This window comes from Pleurodeles waltl, chromosome 12 (genome assembly GCF_031143425.1).
Source record: "Pleurodeles waltl isolate 20211129_DDA chromosome 12, aPleWal1.hap1.20221129, whole genome shotgun sequence".
Taxonomy (NCBI): Eukaryota; Metazoa; Chordata; class Amphibia; order Caudata; family Salamandridae; genus Pleurodeles; species Pleurodeles waltl.
In genome coordinates, this window is record NC_090451.1 from 641,760,417 (window position 1) to 641,784,614 (window position 24,198).

The 24,198-nt window shown below is 44.7% G+C and overlaps 1 protein-coding gene across 1 annotated transcript in view; it reads left to right on the forward strand.

Annotated features, from left to right (window-relative positions):
- The window catches only part of LOC138268489 (cytochrome P450 2J2-like), a 141,983-nt gene that overhangs the window by 77,479 nt on the left and 40,306 nt on the right, over positions 1–24,198 (forward strand). Inside the window, exons 3-5 of the mRNA XM_069218196.1 lie at positions 10,458–10,610; positions 12,409–12,569; positions 13,153–13,326. Coding sequence (XP_069074297.1) covers positions 10,458–10,610; positions 12,409–12,569; positions 13,153–13,326 — 488 coding nt within the window. The remainder of the gene's footprint in view (positions 1–10,457; positions 10,611–12,408; positions 12,570–13,152; positions 13,327–24,198) is intronic.

Below are 24,198 nucleotides of genomic sequence, written 5' to 3' on the forward strand. Positions count from 1 at the left end.
CCCATGGCGGTGCTGCAAGCAGTACCGCCATGGAGGATTCTCCCAGCCGGGGGAAATCCGGCGGAAAACCGCCGGACCCGGCTGGGCGACCACAGCTTTACAGCCGCGGTCGGAATAGCAAAGGAAGCACCGCCAGCCTGTTGGCGGTGCTTCCGTGGTCGTCGACCCTGGCGGTCGATGACCGCCAGGGTCAGAATGACCCCCTATGTCTTTACAGTTACTATTTCTTCCATGTTCGTTATGGGTATAAAATTGTCAATTTGGACCTTAATTTCTCAAATACACATATGGGTCTCTTCACGTGGCCTGCTACATGTGGTTTTGCTTTACTGCAGACTAAGAAGAAATACACAAATACTGAAAGGAATTTCTGGTATGCAACCCTCTCAGTCCGAGAAACACATTTATCAAGACACGTTGCAGTGATGTGCAACACAAGTGCACATGTGGAGAAAATCACCACTGAGAAATAAAAGTGCACTGCTTTACTTTAAACTGAGAGGAAACACGAATAAAAGGAATTCCAACAATACAGGGCTCTTTGTCTGAGTAATAAATTTATTAAAGCACTGTTCTGGTTTGAATGTAGGAGACATGTAGGTCAAATGCAGCAACACGAGTACACCTCCAAAAATAATCACAGCAGTAGAATAATAATATTCATAAAACCAAACAATAAAAATACACTACTTTAATCATGGATTATATCTCTGCATATACAGTGATTATATATTCATGCACAACGCTAAGCCAGAAATAATAATTAAAAAGAATACATCACCATGGGGCTTGCTTGCTTCATCTCTTTGCCAGCAACAGGTTGTGAACCCAGTTGACTGTGGAGAAAGAGAGACATCTACCCTCAAGGGAGTGATGGCAGGCAGAGCGTCCTCTCCCGCCCGAATTCAGTCTTTTTCCCCAGCCATCTAGTTTCCGTCTCTTATATACCTTAAACAAGCCGAAGAGGAGAATTCTAGAAATCCTCCTCCCAACCTATGAGTTGTGGTTCAAACGCTGGCTACCTCAGGTCAGTTTCGAGAAAACACATTGAGACTGGCCACATCCCAAGATGCGTTCTCAAAACCAAGCTGTTTCTCACCGTACCACAAACATTCTCCTGGTAAATCCTTATCTTACTTTTGCTCCCAATGTGACGGTGTGTGAAGCTAAACTAAGCACAAAATGGATTCAGTAGACAAGATGAAGCAGTGGTTAAATACAGATGTAATTACACTCCACCCTTTGCCCAATGAGTCTTATAACACACAGGTCTAAAATCAACTTTTTTTTTTTTAAACATTGCAAGTAATTGGGTATGCATTGTACACAGCAGCACAATGTTATAACTATAGAAATTACCACAAGTATCCCACCCAAGACATTGCGTAACTGCCCAAAAATCAGGCAACCACTGGAATAACCAATCCTGCCAACCTTTATCAACATCTTGTTTTACTCCTTTCACCAATTCATGTAAAGCACCATTATGGGACTGGATACTTTTGGAGTGGTCGGACAAGTTAAAACAGCCCATGCCTTCAAATTCAGAACATCTGTGGTCATGTTTCAACAACAAGTAATCTATAGCAGCCCTATTTCTAATGCAGCCTTTCTAGTACCACGCATATCTAATAAGAATTCAGATAAGGCAATAGACGTGTGATTAATATTTTTAACCGTTAAGCATGCCAACTTGTAGATCATTTGAGTATTATAAACAGCTAAGCCGGGTACCCCTACAATAGAAAGACTCAAGCTTAGATATTCTGATTTGGATAGTAATTGAATGTCTGAATCAGTGTCCTCACTTAATTGAACTGCATCCCTAGGATAACAAATATGTACAGAGTTAAATGGAAACATCATGAGTCCTAATTGTGTAAAGGTACACGGTCCACCAGCGATATTAGCAGGAATGTAGGTGAAAGGAAGGTTTCCACATGAGAACAACCATCCCACGGGTAATTACACGTGTTTGATGTGACTGGCAGCAGTCACCAGGTGATGACAAGCCATGTGGTTGGTTACGTTTTTGCAATGTTTGTCCGTTCGGGATGAACATAAGGTTTGCTGTTCGCACGGGATCTTTTGAGAAGACCCTGTTGTACTTTCTAGACATAGTTGAACACATTTTCCAACGTTACGAGGATTGCACGACATCTGGTAACAAACATCGCCTGTGGTGATATTGTATACAATTATCTCAGTGAGATTATCTCACTTCTCATTGGTGGCTTCTTGACAGTCCCTACAATATTCATAAGGACTGAAATTAGTTTTTACATCATGTTCTTAAACAATCCCATCCTGGTCGGTGGCATTAAAAATACACAACAGGACACTTGCAGATGTAGGTACTGCAGTCAAACAGGTTGATAGAACATCCACAGTACTCTGCATAGTTCCCATGCAGAAGTCTATTTGGTTAAGCACAACTCGTGCTAAGTGGGTCCAGATATTCTCCGACAAGTGTAGCAGTGGTGTTGCTCGACGTGGTCGATCAATCAGTAGTAGTATGATCTGTAAAAGAAACAAGTATGATAATTCTTGCAAATAACATTTGTCAGCTGGGTTGTGCTCCCATCTTTCCTTTCCTGGTTTCATAATCAGAAGGACGTTATCTGGGTTCTTAGCTATGATTTCCGCTGGTTCAGGAGGATGGCTCGGGGGTTCTACCCACACTTTAGCATCAGGATTTTTGTCAGCTGAATCAAAGCCTCCCTCCCCACATACTGTATAAAAAAGGGCTGGGGTAGATCCTTTATTAACTATTCCTCCATACACTGGGATAATCACCATTTGGGCAATCCTATCTCCAGAGTGTATTATCAAATCAGTATCTCCACTATTAAAAAATATAGGGGGTCATTCTGACCCCCGCCGGCGGCGGAAGCCGCCCGCCTGGCGGGAACCGCCAGAAGACCGTACCGCGGTCAAAAGACCGCGGCGGTCATTCTGACTTTCCCGCTGAGCTGGCGGGCGACCGCCAAAAGGCCGCCCGCCCGCCCAGCGGGAAAGCACCAGCAACGAGGAAGCCGGCTCCGAATGGAGCCGGCGGAGTTGCTGGTGTGCGACGGGTGCAGTTGCACCTGTCGCGATTTTCAGTGTCTGCTAGGCAGACACTGAAAATCAATGTGGGGCCCTGTTAGGGGGCCCCACGACACCCGTTCCCGCCAGCCTGGTTCTGGCAGTGAAAACCGCCAGAACCAGGCTGGCGGGAAGGGGGTCGGAATCCCCATGGCGGCGCTGCTTGCAGCGCCGCCGTGGAGAATTCACAGGGGCAGGGGAAAACCGGCGGGAAACCGCCGGTTTCCCTTTTCTGACCGCGGCTTTACCGCCGCGGTCAGAATTGCCCTTGATGCACCGCCAGCCTGTTGGCGGTGCATTCTCCAACCCCGGCCCTGGTGGTCCATGACCGCCAGGGTCGGAATGACCCCCATAGTCTTAATTTCTCCTTAGTAGTCTGCATCAATCACTCCCCCCAAAACCTGAATACCTTTGAGTGCCAACCCAGATCTATCTTTGAGCAATCAATCCGAAATGCTCTGGGGAATATGTATACCAACACCTGTTTCACAGAGTGCCATATCTCTCGGTTTGAATGTGTACACTTTTAAAGCATGCAAGTCCAGACCTGCAGGTTCAGGTGTGGCTCTGTAAGGGGCTAAGGCTCTGGGGTTTATTTCCCAGTACATGATGGTGTTGGTGGCCACATGGGGTTGTATCTGCAATGCAGGGGTTAACATTCGCATCAGGGAAGTCTCAGCATTTGTTAGTGGTGTTATTCAGAATCTGGAGGGCTTCATTTAAATGCTCTCTCCCGTTTTTCAATGTTTCATCTGATAATTTTCGTAATTGGGCTTTCAGCAAGCCGTTCATTCTCTCAATCAGTCCCGAGGCTTGTGGATAATAAGGTATGTGGTAAATCCACTCAATAATGTGTTGTGCACAGTAATCCTGTACCAATTTCCCTTTAAAATGTGACCCACTGTCACTCTGGACCTGGAGTGGTACTCCATAATATAACATTAACAGATCCAGAGTTTTTATGGTATTGTACTGAGTAGCACGTTTACATGGGACAACAATCAGGTAACCAAAATAAGTGTCCACTGCTGTGCAAGCATATTGACACCCATGACTAATCAGTAGAGGCCCAGTGTAATCAAGTTGCCATATCTTTCCTGGTTACTTTACTCTCCCCAATTGACCTCTGACAGTTTGCAGGACAGATCTCTGTTGTGTGTGCTGACAAATAGGACATTGCAAAATCACAGTTTTGATCAAATCTAGGGGAATGTGCATCCTTCTTTTCTCCCAGGTGTCCACATTTTTGGTGCGCACATTTAGCCATCCCCACCGAGTCAGAATCCTGTGTTGCCCCTTCTGCCTCTGAGATTTTGGCTTTGTCGTCTGCAAGGGAATTGAACCAGCATTCTAGTGAATCAATGGGACAGTGAGCATCTACATGATGCACAGTAACAGTAATTTACTCCAGCATTTCCCAAATTTCTTGCCACAATTCTTTGCCCCACACTTCCTTAGAGTAGATGAACCAGTTATGTGCGTGCCATGTGGGAAGCCAGGTGGCTAACCCATTGGCAGTGGACCAAGAATCAGTGTAAATAAGACAAGTTCCAGGCAGCTCTTGCTTTAGAGCCTGATACACAGCGTCCGACTCTGCATATTGGCTACTTTTCCCTTCTCCGGTAGTAGTTAACAACTTTTTGGTGACTGGATTATATGACACTGCTTTCCAACGTCTTTTAGCTCCCACATATTTGGCTGAACCATCGGTAAACCATACATGCTTCCTTTCCTCAGGGGACAAGGATTCAAATGTCTCACCCCATCTCACTGATGACTCTTTTACCTGTGTTACCTCCTGCCCCCACTCCTCATTCTGCACTGGGGTTGTGACACCTGTTCATGTAGAACAGCGGTACCTGCTGGTCCCGCTCATGCTCTATCTCGAATGTACCATTTCCAATGTATGATACTAGCTTCTTGCGCATGTCCTATGCGGTGTGTTTTAGGTGAGCTCATCACCCACTGCATTATTGGAATCTCAGGTCTTAGAATCACATTATGACCTGGGGTTATTTGCTCATATCCACTAGAGCCCAATAATATGCTAGCAGCTGTTTCTCAAAAGGAGTGTATCGCTCCCTAGCTTCAGGTAATTTTTTAGATCAGAACCCTAGGGGCGCCCTTGTTCCTCCCTGCTTTTGCCACATGCTCCAATTTGCATATTGCCCTTTAATGGTTACATGCAACTCAGTGTCTCCATCCTGTACTGGCCACAAATCTAAAGCTTGTTGAATCGCCTCCTTTGCCAAATCAAACTCTCATTGCTGCTGTTCACCCCATTCAAACTCATGTTTCTTTCTGGTCACTTTGTACAAAGAGGCTAGAATCTGACTTAAATGTGGAAGATGTTGTATCCAAAAACCAAACAATCCAATGAATCGCTGTGTTTCTTGCTTAGTAGGTGGAGTGGTAAACCCTAGAATCTTTTGTTTTGCTTACGGCAACATCTCTCTGTGTCCCTAATTCCACTGAATCCCTAGAAACTTCACATTTTGAGAGGGTCCTTGTGTCTTGTCTGGATTAATCATCCACCCTTTACTCTGCAAGAGTTCCACAACCCGCTCCAACTGAGTCTGCACCTGTTCTTGTGTCACTTCCTGAATCATCACATCATCAGTGTAATGGGTCAACTGCACGCCTGGAATGATAGATATTTCATCCAGGTGTTCTGCCCCTAGCCGGTGATAGATGGTGGGGCTATGTAAATACCCTTGGAGGATCCTTAGCATTTGGAATTGTCTGCCAGAATGCAAGAAAGAAAATTAATCTTGGCACTCAGGGGCCAATGGTATAGAAAATAAATCACTGGCAATATCAAGAGTAGCATGCCAGGTCCTTTTATGTCTCTGTATTCTCTCAATCAAAGTGACGGTGTCTGGCACCGCAGCTGTCAATGGGGGTGTATGTTTGTTCAGCTTGGGATAATCAATGGTCATTCTGTAGCTCCCATCAGGTTTACGAACAGGCCATAAAGGATTGTTACATTTAGTGGTGGTTGGAGCTATTATACCAGCTTTAATTATATCTTTTATGGTTTCACTTATTTCCTCGTGCCCTCTTGGAATGCGGCACTGCTTCAAGCAAATTATCTTGGTTGCTGGTGGCACCTTCACTGGTAGTATCTTCAACTGACTCACTCTCTTAGCTGCCACCGAAATGTACCTCTGAGCCAAACTGTTGATAACCATCATCCAAATACAAAGTCATTCCTTTTAAAATGTCAATTCCCAGTATATACTCCAAAAGGGGCACAATTAAAACAATATATTCTCTTTTTGGTATTCTTCCTATTTTCATTTGAACTGTAGTTTGCACAGTGGGGGTCTGCCCCCCCCTCCCCAGCCCTGTTATGGTGTACTGCTGACCTGAAAACCTTTTAGGATTTCCATAAATTAAAGAGGCATCCGCTCCAGTATCGACTAATGCTCTAACTTTTTGCACATTTCTGTGTTTCCAGTGTATTTCTAAATCAACATGGGGTCTGTTATCTTTACGAGCTTTGTACCAGAGCTTGGCCAGTTTCCTAGGCTGATTTAAACCAGTCAACTTTTTCCCAAGTCAGATCTGGATATATGCTTTCATATCTGCGAGCAGACTCTCCTCCGTCTCTGTTCCCCAAAGTTAACCACTTGCTGTCAAATCCTTCCTCCTCTTTCCCTCGTGAAGAGACAGTTTTCTTCCTCTTCTTTCCATCCTGCACCTGTGGCTGATTCTGAGTTGCACGTTTATTATCTTGCTTGTTTACCTTTCTGCTACCTTCCTTACGATCCAAGCCTCTTTTGCGGTACATCTCCCACAAGCTCTTAGTATCTGTCCCATCAATCTGCTCTTTGCTGACACCATCCTTCAGTAATGCCATGCACATATCTGTCCTAGATAGTCTGTTATCAGTACGACCTCAGACCTTGAAGATCTCTCGGGTTTTTCCAAGACACCTAATTCACGTAACTCTGTGACCACCTCTAGCATATCTTTCAAAGCCTACCCTGTCTGATTAATTAAGAAAGTCATTATTACTTGCTTGTAGGCAGGTTGAGCAAGGCAAATTATTGTTTCTTATTGGTATGGTAAGCGGTCTTACAATTGGTGTGCAGTGCCCAGGAAAATGGCAGGTTTCATTGCCTCATCTTTAATTCTCTGCATTTCATCTTGCAGGGTATACCAGGGTTTGTCATTGGGTGGCCACTCTCAATCTGTAGGATACTTCAGATTACATCCATCAACTGGTAGTTGCAATAAATTAGTCTGGTGTTGCCCTTGAAAACAGTTCCTGTATTACTGTGTCACAACTGAGAGTACAAAACTTACAAGCATCTCCTATATCTAAAATTACTCCAGAAGCCCCGGTTTCAAACAGTCTTACAACCCAGGTAAGTGATGGCTGTGCGTAAACCATATTCTTGTCCTGTGTATTCAATTCACACTGGCCCTTCTTCTTAATCTCCTCTTCACTAGAAGTGGAGAATACTTCTGAGTCCCAAATGTTCACGTCCCATGAATCTGGGTCTCAGTCTAAACCGGCTTTAGCAAGGGCTAAATAAACTTTTTTCTGATTAATTTTTTCCTCTGCGTTTATGGAATTTGTTTTGGGCGACCTTAACAGCTGCCCTCTCGGCCATGGTTTGGTAGGTGTCTGCTTTACCTTGTAATAACTTATTCTGACAAGACAGCGTAGTTACGGTATTTTTTGTGTCAACAAGTTGTTTTTCTTATTGCTTCTTTTCTTGTTCTAACTGCTTGCACTTTTCATGCATTTTCCTGTAGGCAGACAGAATTATCCAACCCTGTCTGCCAAGAACAGAGAGTTCATTTTTCCGTTCAAAAGGCACTTTTTTAAAAACATGTAACCACATTTTGTGGGTCTGCATCCCCTAAACATTTGTCCTAAACTTGAAAGAGAACTGATAAACAAGAGAACCTGTTCACTAAAACATTATATGGCTCTGTCATCCATCCCAGAATTTCACATGTATTTTTAGAAATGGTTTGCGGTGCTGCCTTTGACTTTTTGCCAAACATATTTCACTTTAAAATTTTACACTTCTAACTACCCCTTTCACTGCCCGACTACCCCAATGTGTTTTGCTCTATTGCAGTCTAATAAGAAATACACAAATACTGAAAGGAATTTCTGGTATGCAACCCTCTCAGTCCAAGAACCGAGAGGAAACAAGAATAAAAGGAATTCCAACAATACAGGGCTCTTAGTCTGAGTAATACATTTATTAAAGCACTGTTTCGGGTTTGAATATAGGAGAAATGTAGGTCAAATGCAGCAACACGAGTACACCTCCAAAAATAATCACAGCAGTAGAATAAAAATATTCATAAAACCTAAAAATACACTACTTTAATCATGGATTATATCTCTGCATATACAGTGATTATATATTCATGCACAACGCAAAGCCAAAAATAATAATTAAAAAGAATACATCACCATGGGGCATGCTTGCTTCATCCCTTTGCCAGCAACAGGTCGTGAACCCAGTCGACCCAGCTCCTCCAGTGTGTCCCAGACTTCAGCCATCTTGCTTTGCAGGGTGTGGGAACACTTTGGAGGCCTCTGAGTGGCCAGTGCCAGCAGGTGACGTCAGAGACCCCTCATGATAGGTCCTTATCTGATAAAGTAGCCAATCCCTCTCTCAGGGCTATTTAGGGTCTCTCCTGTGGGTTCTCTTCAGATTCTACTTGCAAGTTTCCAGCAGGAATCCTCTGCAACTACTACTTCATCCTCTGACCTCGGATCAACTGCAGACTCCTCCAGGAACCGCTGTAACTGCAACAAAGTATCCAGAAGGGCTACTTTTTACTCTGCAACTTCAGCTCCAGCCAGCAACTGCAACAGTTTCAACGATGTGCACACTCTGGGGACTCCCTGTCTTTACCCTGCACCAGAAGGACCGAAGAAATCTCCCGTGAAGTGACAGTCACTTCCTTGCTCACGCAGGCATCTTCTGAAGTCGATGACCGGTTCTCTTGGACTCCTCTCCTGGTCACAAGCGTGCTCCTTGGAACACAGAGGGAGGACCCCATCAACTCAGACTGTCCTGAGGTCCTGCTGTCCCAATTTGGAGGAGGTAAAACCTTGCCTTCCCCCAGAACGACTGTACCCCTGTGCACAGCGGCGTCTTCACCTCCAGAGGCCTCTGTACACTATATAAAAATTCCTTCGTGCACAGCCTGGCCCAGGTCCCCAGCACTGTATCCTGAGACGCTCAACTAGCTGCGTTGTTATCCGGCAGAGTGGGACCTTCCTTTGTAGTGTTGCACCAACCGCATTTTGCACCTCCTTTGTCCCTGTGTCCTGGGACTCCAGTGGGCGCTATCTGATGTCCTGAGGGCTCTCTGAAGTGCTTAGAGCCCCCTCTTCCTCCTCACAGAGAGTTGAGGCCCCCAGGTCCCTCCTGGGTCCAGATAGCGCCAACCTGATTCAAAACGCAACTTTGCCAGAACCAAGGCTTGTTGGAGGAAACCAGCGCCAAAACTCGCCTGCATCCAACTTCTCTTCGTGGGACATCCAGTGCATCACGCAGGAACCCGCTGACATCTTCCTTGGGGGCATTTCTGCAGTCTTCGTCCAACCGGGAACTCTACCCTCTTCTGGGTTGGCAGGGGCTCCTGTCCTTCCTGGGCCTTCTTTTGACTTCTGGACTTAGTCTCCTTCCTCTGCAGGTCTTCAGGTCCAGGAATCCACCATTTGTTGAGTGCAGTCTTGGTTGGTTCTTGCAATAACTCTAATCACTACTTGTAGTGTGTCCTCAGGAAACTTGCAGTACTTTACTCCTGCTTTTCTGGGCTCTGGGGTAGGGACATTTACTTACCTTTACTGTATTCTTACTTTCCCAGCGATTCTGCACACACTACACTTGTCTAGGGAGGAATTTGTGATTCACATTCCACTTTCTTAGTATATGGTTTGTGTTATACCTAGACCTATTTTCTCCCATTGGATTCTGTAGCATTTCCTATTGTTTGCACTATTCTATGTCTAATTACTTACCTTATTTTGGTGTCTAGTGTATATATTGTGTATAATACTTACCTCCAGAAGGAGTATTGCCTCTAAGATATGTTTGGTACTGTGTCGCCCAAATAAAGATACCTTTATTTTTGGTAACACAGAGTATTGTCTTTACTTGTTTATAAGTACTGTGTAACTATAAGTGCTATTGCAGGAGCTTTGCATGTCTCCTAGTTCAGCCTAAGCTGCTCTGCTATAGCTACCTCTATCAGCCTAATCTGCTAGAACACTACATTTCACTAATAAGGGAGAACTGGACCTGGTATAAGGTGTAAGTTCCCAAGGTACCCACTACACACCAGGCCAGCTTCCTACAAAAACAATATATATATTTTTTTTCCAGGGATACTGACTGCCCCGTATGGACCTTCTTGGAAACAACAACGTAGATTTACTCTGATGACTCTTCGAAATTTTGGCTTGGGGAAGAAGAGCTTAGAAGCACGGATATCCGAGGAATCAACATTCCTGATCCGGGCCTTTCAAGAAACAAAGGGTAGGACAACTTTGCCTTTGTTTAGGTAGCATTTTTACTGGTCACTAGGGTTCTCTGTCAAATAAACAAAACCAGGATTTATTAGAGTGCTGCTAATCACCCACAAGGGTATCTAGGTGCTGCTGAGGGGGCTAAGTTGAACAGCGAGGTCTTTAGTCCTTTTCTTAATTCCACAAGAGAGTGTTAAGGTCCGTAGATAAAGCGGGTGGGGTTGTCCCAGGATTTCAAGGTGAGGTAGGAGAAGGAGCAACCTCCACTGTTGCTTGTGTGGATGCAGGGGATGAGTGCGAGGACGAGGGAAGTAGAGCCCAGGTGTCTGGAGGGTTTAAGCAGTGGTTGATGTATGCTGGTCCTTGATTGTGAAGGGCTTTGTAGGAGTGAATCAGAATTTTAAATTGGCATCTCTTCGGAATTGGCAGCCAGTGGAGCTTCTTGAGCCGGGGGGGGCAGAGGGGCGGGGGGGGGGGGGGGAAGATGGGTGACGGGGTTTGTGGGTCCGTTAGGGGAGGTTGAGGATGAGTCTGGCTGCTGTATTCTGTAGTCTCCTTAGGAGGTGCATGGTGATTCCTACATAGAGTACGTTGCTGCATTCCACCAGACTGGTGACTAGAATCTGAGTGACGGTTCGTCTCATGTGGTTGAGGAAACATATGAAAATTTTACAGAGCATGCAAGGAATGAGGAAGCAGGCAGAGGAGACTGCGTTGATCTGCTTTTTCATGGTGAGCTTGCTGTCCAGGATAATGCCAAGGTTGCATGCGTGGTCTGTCGGAGTGGGTGGGGGTCCTGGTTCGGAAGACCGCCAAGAATCTTTCCATGGGGAGGTGTTGTTCCCAAAGATCAGCACTTCCGTTTTTGTCTGTGTTGAGTTTCAGGCAGTTGTTTTTCATCCAGTCGGCGATGTCCGTCATACACCTGCAGAAGTTGGCCCTTTTGCTGGAGGGGGTATTCTGATAGTGAGAGGATGAGCTGGGTTTCGTCTGCTTAGGATATGATGGTCATTCCTTGGACATTTCGCGACTTTGTCTTTTTTTTTGGTGGCCGGTGCCCTCTGTTGGCAGCTGTAACCCTGCAGCCTCTCAAATGGTGACTGGACCACCATATGCTGGAGAGTAGCTTAACTGCTAGTTTCTGGGGCTCTCTGCTGACCATGGGGCCATCTAGTGTTGAAAGTAGCTCTTGTCTGATGTTGTATGAGTCTCTTCTGGTGCTGAAGAGGCTTTACTGAAGGTTTTTTTTGAGGGGCAGATATTTTGTTTGGGTCAGACTCTATATTGGGCCCATAGTTTCTTAACTTGTAGAGTAAGTGGTGGATGTAACTGATTACAGGTGCTCATTTCTGGCAACAAAGACCAATTGCTGGTATTGAGGGCTCTTTGTTGGTAGTTGTACAGGTCATATAGTGGTGCTGGATGCTCGAAGATAGTGGTGGACTTTCTTAAATGGTGGTGGTTTCTTTTTGCTGGTGTTGAAATCTCTATTTGCTGGTGATAGTGGTGTTATTTGCTGTTTCTGTGGAAAACTGATGAGGTGGGGGTTATTTGTCTCCTGGGGTTCTTTGCTTGTCCCAGGGTACCTTTGTCATGATTGGTGCCTCCTTATGTGTTTGAGAGTCTCTTTGCTGGTGTCAGATGCTTTATGCTGGCATTGGAGACTCATATACACCAATTATTTGGCTTGAAGTGCACCTTCATGGTGCACTATCTGTATGAGTTAACATCAAAGTAATCCTTTATGTAGGTTAGAGGCACTCTAACTTTCCAGTGTTGAACACTCCTTTCCAATACTTTGTCTTCAGGTCAGCCATTTGATCCTCAGTTCAAAGTAACCAATGCTGTCTCCAACATAATTTGCTCACTCGTCTTTGGAACTCGGTTTGAGTACAGCGATGCCAAATTCCAGTATCTTCTTCATCTAGTTAGCAACAACGTTCGGCTGGCTGGCGGGTTGGCTGCTCAGGTAAGGCCAAGAACCACAGTGTTTTCTTTCTACCAAAGTATCTTTATTTCACTGCAAGAAATACATAAAAATTTGAGAAACCATTTCCTGTAATGTGCAGTAGGAGACATGTTCTCTTAAGGTGTCCGTTTGATACCATTTTACTAGGACAGAAGATTGTCACCCTTTCACCGGTTGTATTCTTGTTTTGTTGTATGTCAGCCAATTTCATTAATGCACCAAATTACACAGTTTTGTAAAATGGTAGGTCTAAGGTGGCTAACAGAGTGTTGAAGAGATGTGAAGGCATATGTCTGTTCAGATTTATCCTATGATATGCACAGTAGGTACCCTTTTGCAGCCCTTTACCAAGGGTTTTCACCTGAGATTGGACACTTTGATAGAGAGGCAAAAAACGTACAACAATGAAGTGCGTAGATTAACATAAGGAAAGGTTGTTTACTACAGGCCACCTAAGAGTGACTTGTGTTTGGAACAGCCCTCAGACTGGCAGAAAATATTGAGAAGGACGTATGAGGATTTTGAAAGCTGTGAGTTTAGGACAACCACTGTATTCTTTTAGCATTCTGTTGTGTACTTTCAGATGGTCAATATGTGCCCTTTTTTGAGACCCTTTCCTGGGCCACACCAGAAAATATTGGACAATGCTTGTGAAATATTCCAGTTCATTGACAAGACCATCCAGGAGCACAGACAAACACTTGATGCTGAGAACCCAAAGGACTACATTGATGCCTACTTGCTTGAAATGGACAAGGTAAGGGGCCAGGACCCATGAGTGTCCTACATGGTTGTTGGTCCATTGTGTTTTGAGTCTGACTTCTAATCTTGTCACCATATGGCTTCACCCGGAATCTGTGGTCTTACATAGATGAAACTGCAGATGAGATTAAAGTGCAGAAGGATTGTTAGTCATGATGGAACAGTAGAAATCCACAGTGCATTTAATTATCATGATATAAGTGGACATTTGAATTTAGTATTCAATAAGTAATATGTCTCGTTTCTGGGAATGCATTTGCTGACAATGACTGTTTGGCTGAGACAAAGAAACTGACAGAGCCGCTTGGTGAGCCGTTTAAGAATTCTTTTTCATTTGATTAAGGAGTCTCTATGGTCTGGCTTTACAGGGTAGCTGTTGCCAGACAATTATGTGATCCTTACCAAAGAGGGCCTTTGGCCCTGCCCAAACGTTGGGAGCCAGGAGTACATGTTTTGATCGGGCAGAAGTTGTGTGTGACCAAAAAAAGACAGCTTGCCTTCCACACATGATCATTTTGTTTATTTATCCAGCTGCCTAAGCCTGAAATTTCAGGGACACACACAAGCCATTGGAACGCTAGTATAGTGGCTTAAATAACTAAATAATCTATGTGTTTTTTTTACCCTGCAGAGGCATAAATGGGAGGAGGGCAGTCTTAACCGACATAAATATTTAGGTCTGGATTGACGGTGCAACTCTCACCTGACCTTTTAACCTACACATATCATTCTACAGTTCTTTGCATCCACACAAATACATATATTTTCCCATGCTATTTACTCATAGTGCTTCACATTACCATACAACGTTCCTTTAAAGCCAGACGTATTGGCATTGCCAGTGCTTGTTTGATATACTGGGTAGGTGTTGGTGGGGCTTAGTGATGGCACATGTAGAATGCAACTAAACATTTAGAAAAGCCTCAGGAGAAGGGACTGTTCAGAGAATGTTTTTTTCATTTCTTCCTGAAAGAGTGATTTTTAATTTTAGTGCTGTCTATGTAAGAGAGCATGTTCTATTTCCATTGTCCTTAGAATATAAGGTTTGGGCCTTCCTATTTGGGAACACAAAAGGGTGATGGATGGAGTGCTGAACAATGCAAACACTCACCCCCAGTCACAGATCTGGGTATAATCCATCGCTCTTTTGCTCACCATACCGATCCAGCTTGGAGCCAGCCATATGCAAATCAGTCTTGACCCTGTTCCTTATGGGAACAGTCCAGCCCAAACTGACAAGGAAGGTCCTCCCTGGACCGGACAAAAGGGCAATTTAAAACATTAGTAGTGACAACAAAAAAAATAAAAAATGAATTCAAAAGTCAATGTCCTTTTTAAAATCGCCAATTATATCTAGGACAATTGGAGCCAGCAAATGTTCCATTTCAACAGGTAGACAAAATATCCAAATCGGTGCCAAGGAAAACCATAGAGCACTTGTGTTCCAAAGCCTGAGCTTCAGCTGAGGAAGCAGCATTCTGTGGTGTGCCCAATGGTGAGTTAACAGCTCCATTATCCACAACAGCTTCCCAGAGCAAACGCACCCTCGACGAGCATGTCTGGTAATGAGCCCTCAACGAGAACATCAGCAGATCAGCATCCAATGAAAGTAAATGCTGTGTAGAAAGACAAACTTTCAGTGCACATTCGAAAAGGCACCAAAGGCATCGAAACACCGGCTGCACAAAATCAAAAATCGGTCTGACCAGTCGCACTCCAGTTCTTTTAGGAGTGGTGCTCTGAAATACTGCATAATACATGTGCGACACAGTTGTGCCTGTGAAAGCGTTTTCAGTCCTCCTTGTTTTGAAGGGACAGCATTGCACAGAAAAAATAGCAACAGCAGAATGCTACCTATTATAGCCAAAGTAATCGGAAATCCCCCCAAAACATCCAAAAATATTGAGTGTATGGCTGAAGGTATTAAGCCAAATATAGAGGAAAAGGTGTGAACAAAAACAGAACCAACAGCCTTTACGAAATGCGGAATTCCAGTAGTACTGGACGCGTTACATATTCATCCCACAAGTTCACCAAAGTGTCTCTGAAAGTTTGCTCTTAAAAGAGACTGAATCCCAGCAGATGACCTTGCAACTTGAAGCGCATAGGTCTCACGCGCAGATGAAAGCACCACATGTTTTTAAAACAATAAAGCTTTGAGTCCGCTCAACATGTAAAAATTCACATCTGAAGTAGCAATATGAGGCCAAAGCTCTGCTACTTCCCTTTGTTGTGAAGAGGGGAAAAGGACACTCCCAGAACAGGTGACAATTTGGGAGACCAAAACGAGACAAGCTATTCTGGCTCGCATTCCACAACAACTCTCACTGTTAAGGAACACACAGTTACTGTTTGAGAGCACCTGGAACCTGGGTCTAATCAAGGGGACCGGAACTCCCTTCAGATAGCAAGCCAAGTTTGCCGCTGCGGCATTACACACCTGTGCAAGGACAGCTGCTTACAAACCATCAAATGGCTCACAGAAGTCTTGCATTTACTGCTGCCAAGAAAGTCCTCTTACATGCCATTGAAACATTTGTATGAAAAGGGAAGCTCCCACACCTCATGTATGTAACTATCTCCCAGCCTTTCATATCTGCCTATTGGAATGTGTCTCAAGCAGGATGTGACTTGAAGTGTTGAAATAGGCACATTATTAACCCCGTGTATAAACCACTCAGCAGATGTTATTTCAGCCACAGTAAAAGACAACTTTTCTAATGTCTCGATATTTAGCATGACATAAGTCGCTTTCTTCTTAGCCATTATTTGTTGTTGTCACGTTAAATTAAATGTTGAAAATGTATCCCTTGCGCTAATGTGTTGCCAAGAGTGCGACCTGCTTTCAATGTTTGTAGTGTCCAACCTAACTGCCTAATGGACCTTAGCTGACTGTCCATTCAATAAAGATGACATGTCGCTCTGTACTGTGTCTATTGCAAAAGAGACAATGTGTATATCCGGTCGGACAAGGTGTTACTACCATTATCTACAATGGCTAATGCTTTCTGTAAATTTTCCTGATCTGTTTGCCTTAACCAGGCAGCAACTTCTTGTTGAGAAAGTTCTGAAATCTTGTTATATACTGCATATAAGAACCGCTTTCTGTGTTGTCTTCTGGGGCCTAGGAGGAAATTCTGCAGATTTGTTAGACAGGAGACTGAGGTGTTCTTAAACAGCATCAAGTGATGAACTTTACAACCATTGCTGGCATAATTTCCATACACTCTATATGTTAATATACCCGAGTGTTCCGTTGAGACATAGCAAGGGTCGAGCTTACTTGTTCTAAACCCCCACATGGAGTCTGCAAAACGTGTATGGCACCCATTGGTGTCCACTGGCCACAATAACCACCCACCAGGACGTGAAAGAGATGTGTTAAATGTTCCATTCTGGACCTACCCATCGAGCCGATCTTTGGATGCATTTATGTACTTTTGCCATTTGTAAAATTTGGCAGGGGCAGGAATACTGGGCGCATTCAAATCCTTAATTTTTGCCAAGCCTAAACAACTTGTCTGTTGTACAGTTTCATTTAAAAAATTGCATTTGAACAGGAATCAAGCATGCTCTAAATAAAGCTTCCTTCCCAACTATTTGCCAATATTTCGTTCCCCACACACTTTTTAAGTCAATCGACTTCAACCAATATTCATAGCCTTCTATAGCTAACTGGGAAACAAAGGAATCTGAATAAATTAATTTTGTATCAGTCAATAATGTGTTTACTTTCCATTACTGGCAATTTAAAATAATATGACTCAGCATTTTTAACATTGTGCCCAGAGAAATAGTCAAACGTTTCAGTATATGTTTTGGAACTCCCCCCGGCAGAGTCAGACAAAGTTCCCAATGTGTAAAATTAAAAATAGTTTTTGGGGTACTTGCTCTGTGAATTAAATGATGTCCATAATAATGATAACAGAACATATCTCCATAATTCCCTTTGGATCGATACACATCCTCACTTTCAAATACAATGTAATATTGCGGATCAGTCATCATAGAATCAACTGTTTTTACATCCCAATCATCAGAAACAACTCGGGGTGTTATAACATCGTTCATGGAAAGTTTAAAAACATAAGGAATTTGAATGGCCTCCATTGGGCCGTATATATATCAAATGATACTTTATCCCAAACAATCCCATCAGGAATTGGTACAGCGGAAATGTTCACTAGAGAAAAGTATCTGCGGACCTTGTGAGAAGAAAAATGTGGTTTTAGGACCTCATCCACCAGTCCAACTGTAGAGCTTTAAGGAAGGTTATGACCATGCATTAGTAAAAAGAAAACAATGACAAACCCAATCCAAAGGAGGATGTCAAGTACAGGTAAAAAAAAGCCATAGATAGTTCCTGGAAAGAACACAATAGTAACTTTTGAGCCAAATGATCAGCTTACGTGCTCTTGACAGTTCTGTTGCAGTAGAGGCAGATGAGTCAGTGAAAGTGTCATTGATGTCGGCAAAATATCCAGAAAGAAGTTCGTGCAAAAACATTAACCATGTTTGAAGGAGGAGAGCTAGCAGAAGTCTCCATCAGTGGATCATAGTAGATTATACCATCCGTTTTTGAAGAATTTGAGTAAAATCACTCAATGTTGCTGACGTTGCTTGTCTCAGAAGAAGTTAGTGGGAATAATGAAAGATCATTTTCCACCCTCCCCAAGCTCGGAGAGGTATCAGTGTTGCTCTTTAAAACCTGTAGAGGAACATCCTGGACTGTAGTGAGAGGGATTCACCAAGATCTGCTGTGCAGGATCGTCGATATGGTGTAGCCTGACATTGTCAATAGAGACAAAGCGATTTTCTTTAGAACCAGGCAGCAGTAGTATAATGACAGTTCTGGTACTGTGTATTCCGAGGAGTGGAGCTGGTACACAATAGGAAGGACAAAACCGCTTTTTCACTGCAACGTTTTCAAGCACTAGATCCCCAACTTTGGGAATCCAGCCGGTAGATGTTATTGGTACATCCCTTACCGGCACTGGGAGATGCGTTGTTGTCACAGAACGGTTGTTAGTCCTGCAAGAACGTGACACCTTCGTTTAAGTCAAAAGGTGTATCTGCCACCTGCGTGCCAAGACCATCAAGATCTGGAACATACATTTGTGTTCCAAACAGGCATTCGTATGAGGTTGCCCCCCCCGCTTTCCCCTCCCCCAGGGACCTTCTGGGAAGATTATTAAGTGCTCTCTGGACTCCATACAGGTGTGTAAGCCAACTACGACCCGTACCTAATACACTGGCTGTTAAGGATTGCTTTAAATCCCGGTTTCTGCGCTCCACAACACTGTTTCCCCCAGGATGAAATGGAGACAAATAATGCAGTTGGACCTTTAACGAAGCCATGGCGTCCCTGAAAGCCCTTAAGGCAAAAGCAGGGCCCTGGTCCGAGTGGAAAGCCGCAACAGCATATGTACTGATAAAGACTTGCAAATTTTTTATAACAGTTCGAGCGTGAGCCAACCATTGTGGTCAAACCCAGAGATATCTGGAGCATGAGTCAACAGCGACTAAAATATATTTGTATGCACTGTCAGGTGTCAAGAGACCACAGTCCAAGTAATTGAAATTAGAAGGGGTGTCTGCAGTGGGCGTTTGACGGTGGAGCCTTTTATTTGTTGATAGATCTCACAACAAAGGACATACTGCTTGGTCTGTTTGTAGAGAGCTGGCCACCAGCAACGTGCTTGTAACAATGATATTGTAGCCAACACGCCAGCATTGGCAGAAGCATTTCCCTCCTGCACTGCTTTGATCAATTCTGGTCTTTGATGTTTATTGGGAATCACATGATTACCCACCTGTGGTATTACCACTAGAGCTGTTTTGAGGCATGATATGTGGTAGGAATATTTGACAGGATATGCCTTTGGCAAGGGCGGGCCGTCAGACGAGGCAATCACAGCAGCCATCAGCATCCAATTTCGTTCTTGAACGAGTTACTGCAGCAACAGAAGCCATAGCTCCTGCTGATTTGGATGCTTCCTCAGTCAACAGTATTCAACACGCTGGTCCCTGTGTATGTACAACATGGACACTAGGTAGCGTTTCCTTCAGATCCACTACTTTTCCCCGTAGAAGTCTGTGTTTAATGGTGTTTCCTTTTGAATCTCTGAACCCATTTTGGTGCCAGTAATGCAGATATTCATTGAAGGGCTGGAACCAATAGTATGAATCACATACAGTCAGCATCAGCTGCTCAGGATCCGCGTGTTCCAGTGCCATCACCAGAGCCTTGAGCTCTGCTAATTGTGCAGTGCAGTCCCCTAAGGTCTGCATGTAAGTGTGTTGTGGATGGAATTCACCATCCTTCATGTAGCCACTCAAGCCTGCGCAAGCAACGGAGTCTTGATGTTTTGTGCCTGTAGCTGGTTGGGCTGAACCATCAGTGTACATAATTGTTTGATATTGTTCAATAGGCAATGTGTTTGGAACTGGGTATTCAAGTTTGTATTGCAAAATTTCTTGAGTTTGTAATTTTGAGTCAAACGTATAGTCAGCATAAGTGCATGTCAGAGACATTGCACAATGAATCCAACGTGGATGTAATGCTTTAGCATTAGGAACGCTAGCTTTGGTCGGCAAGGGCCGGGATACCACAATAATATGTTTCCCCTGGGCCAGAGGTCTCTCTTTAATGACAGCCATCTGAACAGCAGTGAGAATTTTCTCAGTGGAAGCAAAGCATTGTTCTGCTGTAGAGTATAGATGTGATTTGTATGCAATTGGGATGGTCTCACCCTCAATGAATGTTACGTAGGTGAAACCAATGGCACCAGCAATTACTCTGATGACCAAATGTTTTTTGTTGTCCCTTGTGTGTAGGTGTTTAGCTGCAAGCATGTCTTGCTGTAATGCCCTGAGAACGCATGTGTTTGATTGTCCATTATTTGCTGGAAAGGTCAGGACGTATCCAGTCATATAAAAGTTTACTGCGTTGTGCATAATCTGGAATGTATATTCTTCCAACATTTTAAAAGCCCAACAAAGACTGTCTTTTTGATGGTGTTTGGAGGTTGTAGTTGTGCGCAATTTTCTAAAAATTGGGGCGCAAGGCTCTTGCCTTCATCTAATAATTCATATCCCAAAAAGAGACACCAAAGAAGGCTATTTTCATTTTTTGTTTTTATTGAAATTGTAGCTGAATTTGGCAAATCTCACAACAAAGCGGGCTACCCATATTATGTGTTGCATGAGGTCGTCATCTGCAAGGTAGATATCATCTACGTTGGACAACCCCTCAGGGTCAATGCCATGTAAAATTGATGTTACACAAGCTGAAAACAGTCCTGGAATTTTCTTTTACCCTTGTGGGAGTCCGCAAACATTTTTCTGAGAGCCTAAAGCGCTGGAACTTGTTAAGTCCCTACTTTCAGGCGCTATATTTTGGCAGGAAAAAAAATTGGAAATATCCAGGGTTGTTTTGTATTTTTTGCACACTATGTTGTTCATAAGTGCTGTGCTGTGTGCATTTTGTATAGCAAATGTGCGTGTATGACTGTTTAAATGTCTGTAGTCTAAGACTATTGTTTATGAATGGTCAGGTTTAGCTACAGGGAATAATGGATTGTTCATTAGTGAGACACATGGTTCAATTATGCCCTGGTACTCTAACTGTGAGAATTCCTTTCACGGGTGCTTTAGCTTCATGCTTCATTGGATATTGGGGACCCCACAATAGATGTTCTCCTCTTCTGAGAGATGTTCCCCCAACAGGTGAATGTTGAAACAAACTGCCCTGTGCCAAATTTGTTGGGACCTGCGCAGAAAGATGAAAAGAATGGATGGAACCCTCATTCTGAATGTAGAACAGGCTGTCATGTTCTCTGTCTTTAATAGCACAGTTTTCCCTGTAGCAGTGTAACAAACATTTTCAGGGCTAGTCTGATGGCTTGAATCTCCAGGTAATTTATGTGTGCCCGTGGTGCTGAGGGGTCCAGCTGCCTTGGACAGTTGTTTTGTGGTGGTGAGTGTAGGAAGTTGGCCTGGTGTGTGGTGAGCACACATGGTATTATCACCTTATATCAGGTCCAGGTATTCCCCTATTAGTGAGGTGTAGACAGTGTCTAGGAAGCTAGGCTCTTTAGAGGTAGCAGTGGATGAGCAGCCAAGACTTAACTAGGAGACATGCAAAGCTTATGCAATACCACTACAGTCACACAACACTTACACACATGAAAGAACCACACAGTGTTACAAAAATAAAGGTACTTCAGTATAGTAACACAAATAATAAAATACTGAATAGGCAATACTCCGATAGGGGGTAAGTAAACACACTATTATGTATACATTAGATGTCAATGATTAGCATAGAAAGCAATAGCAAATAGTAAAACAATAGTAAATAGTGAAGGCCCTAGGGGGGAGACCAAACCATATACTAAGTAAGTGGAATGTGAAAGGTAGTTCCACACCCAAGGAAGTGGAATCAGTAGAGGGGAGCTGGAGGAACTAGGAACCCCACAAGGTAAGTACCAGGTTGCCCCCTGGCGACTAGGGGAGGAGAGGTAAGTACCTGGTTTTCCCTCAAACCCACAGGAACACTTTGGAAAAGGACTGTGCAAGACCCAGACAAGACTGAAAGAAACCAAAGGTGGATCCTGACAGAAGAGGATGTGCAAAAGAAGGGGACCCTGTCCAGTTCGATTTGGAGTGTCCAGTTGTGGCAGGAGCCACTACCCACCCTTCTGTGGATGCAGGACTAGGTCGACGGTGGATGAAGAAAATCAGAAGTGCAGCACAGGAGCAGAAGAGGAGTTCAGAAGTTATGCAAGTGATGTCCCATTTCGACGGTCGTGATGCAGTCAGTCAGTGGTGCTGGAAAACCACCAACAAGCCTTGGCAAATGCTAGAGTCAGAGAAGGATGTTTTGCAAGGCTGAAGAGGACCAGCAAGGCCTAGGGGACTCGACCCAAGGAGGGGAGTCTGAGGTGACCCTCAGCAGCTGGGAGAGTCACAAGAAGAGGAGGCAGCTCCCCAGGCTACTCATGGGCAGCAGGCACAGGAGTCACAGTGAGGCCCACTTAGCACAGTTGGAGAAGAGTCCCATGACGCTGGAGCAGCAGGTAAGACTGATGGAGGCCTGCGCTATACAGAGCCTAAAGATCCTTTGGAGGAGGAACAAACAAGCCTTGGTAGCTGCAAGGGTTGTGGTGCACAGGGGTTCTGTCCTGCAAGGAGAGGCAAGGGCTAACTGTCTCCCAAGTTAGAGAGCTGGCAGAGAGGACCAAGTAGACCACTCCAGACCACCACCGGTGATGCAGGATCCCCACAATTCAGAAGGAGAGAGGATCCACGCAGCAGGTAGGTCTTGCAGTTGGTGCCTGGGAACACAGGGGAGTGACTCGTTCACTCCAAGGGAGATTCCTTCTTACTTCTTGTGCAGGCTGATGACTCGTCGGCTTCGGAGGATGCACAGCCAGGGAAGTGTTAGCAGTTGCTGGAAGGAGCCGGAGAAACAATGTCGCAGAGAGGAGTTGTCGCTGGAGTTGCAGATTTTCGATTCCTTGAGGGTCCAGTTGCATGCCCCATGGCCAGAAGATGAAGTAAACGATGCAGCGGAGTCCTGCTAGAATCTTGCACATCAAATCTGAGGACCCACTTGAGAGGTAGACCCTAAATAGCCCAGGAAGGGGGATTGGTCACCTGGCAGGGTGACCACCTATCAGGAGGGGGATGTGATGTCACCTGCCTGCCCTTCCCCCTCGGATGCTCCCAGGGGCCTCTGTCCACCTTGGATTCAAGATGGCAGAATTAAGTGGCCACCTGGAGAGCTCTGGGCACCACCCCTGGGGTGGTGATTGACAGGGGAGTGGTCACTTCCCTTTCAATTGTCCAGTTTCCCTGGACTGCTGCAAACTGGTTTATGCAAGAAGGGCACCAAATGTGGTCTTCAAAGCATACCAGTGGCTTAGGGATGCTACCCCTCCCAGGCCATAGTATACACCTATTTCCAAAGGGGAGGGTGTACCTTCCTCTCCCACAGGAAATCCTTTGTTCTGCCTTCCTCTGCTTGAGCTGGTCAAGCTGGATGAAGGCAGAAACCTGTCTGACTGGTGGCAGCAGCTTGGGCTTCCCGGACAACCCCATAAGACCAGTAGGACCAATGCTGGGGGTCCACTAAGGAGCCACCCAGAGTGCATGGAATTATACAACCAATACTGGCAACAGTATTGGGATATGATTCCGACATGTTTGATACCAAACAAGTCCAGTTTCGGAGGCTTAATATGGCTACCCCATGAAAATGGAACTGGAGTTCGTAGGGGCACCTCTGCTCATGCTGGGGTGCCATCACACACAGGTACCTGCACCCTGCCCTCTGGGCTGGGAAGGCCTACCATAGGGTGACTTGCAGTGACCTAGTGCAATGACCTGTAGTGAAGGATGAATGCACCTTTTTACGCAGGTTGCAATTGCAGGCCTGCAGACACATTTTGCAGGGGCTCCCATGGGTGGCTCAAACATGCTGCAGCCCACGGGGAACCCCTGGTGTCCCAATGCCCTGGATACCTAACCATATACTAGAGACTTAAATGGGGGCACCAGTATGCCAACTGTAGGTTGTGCAAAGTCCTAAGGAACCAAGGGCCAGATGTAGCAAATTTAAAATTTGCGAGGTGCAAAGTGCGAGTCCATGCGACTCGCACTTTGCACCTCGCAAATTGGTATGCAGTACGGTGTCTCAGACACCGACTGCAACTCGCTATGGGGTCGCAATGACCCACCTCATGAATATTCATGAGGTGGGTCGCAAATTGCGGCCCCATAGCGAGTATAGGCACTCGCAAACATGGAGGCCTGCTGTCGTCAGCAGACCTCCATGTTCGTGACTGCTTTTAAATAAAGCAGT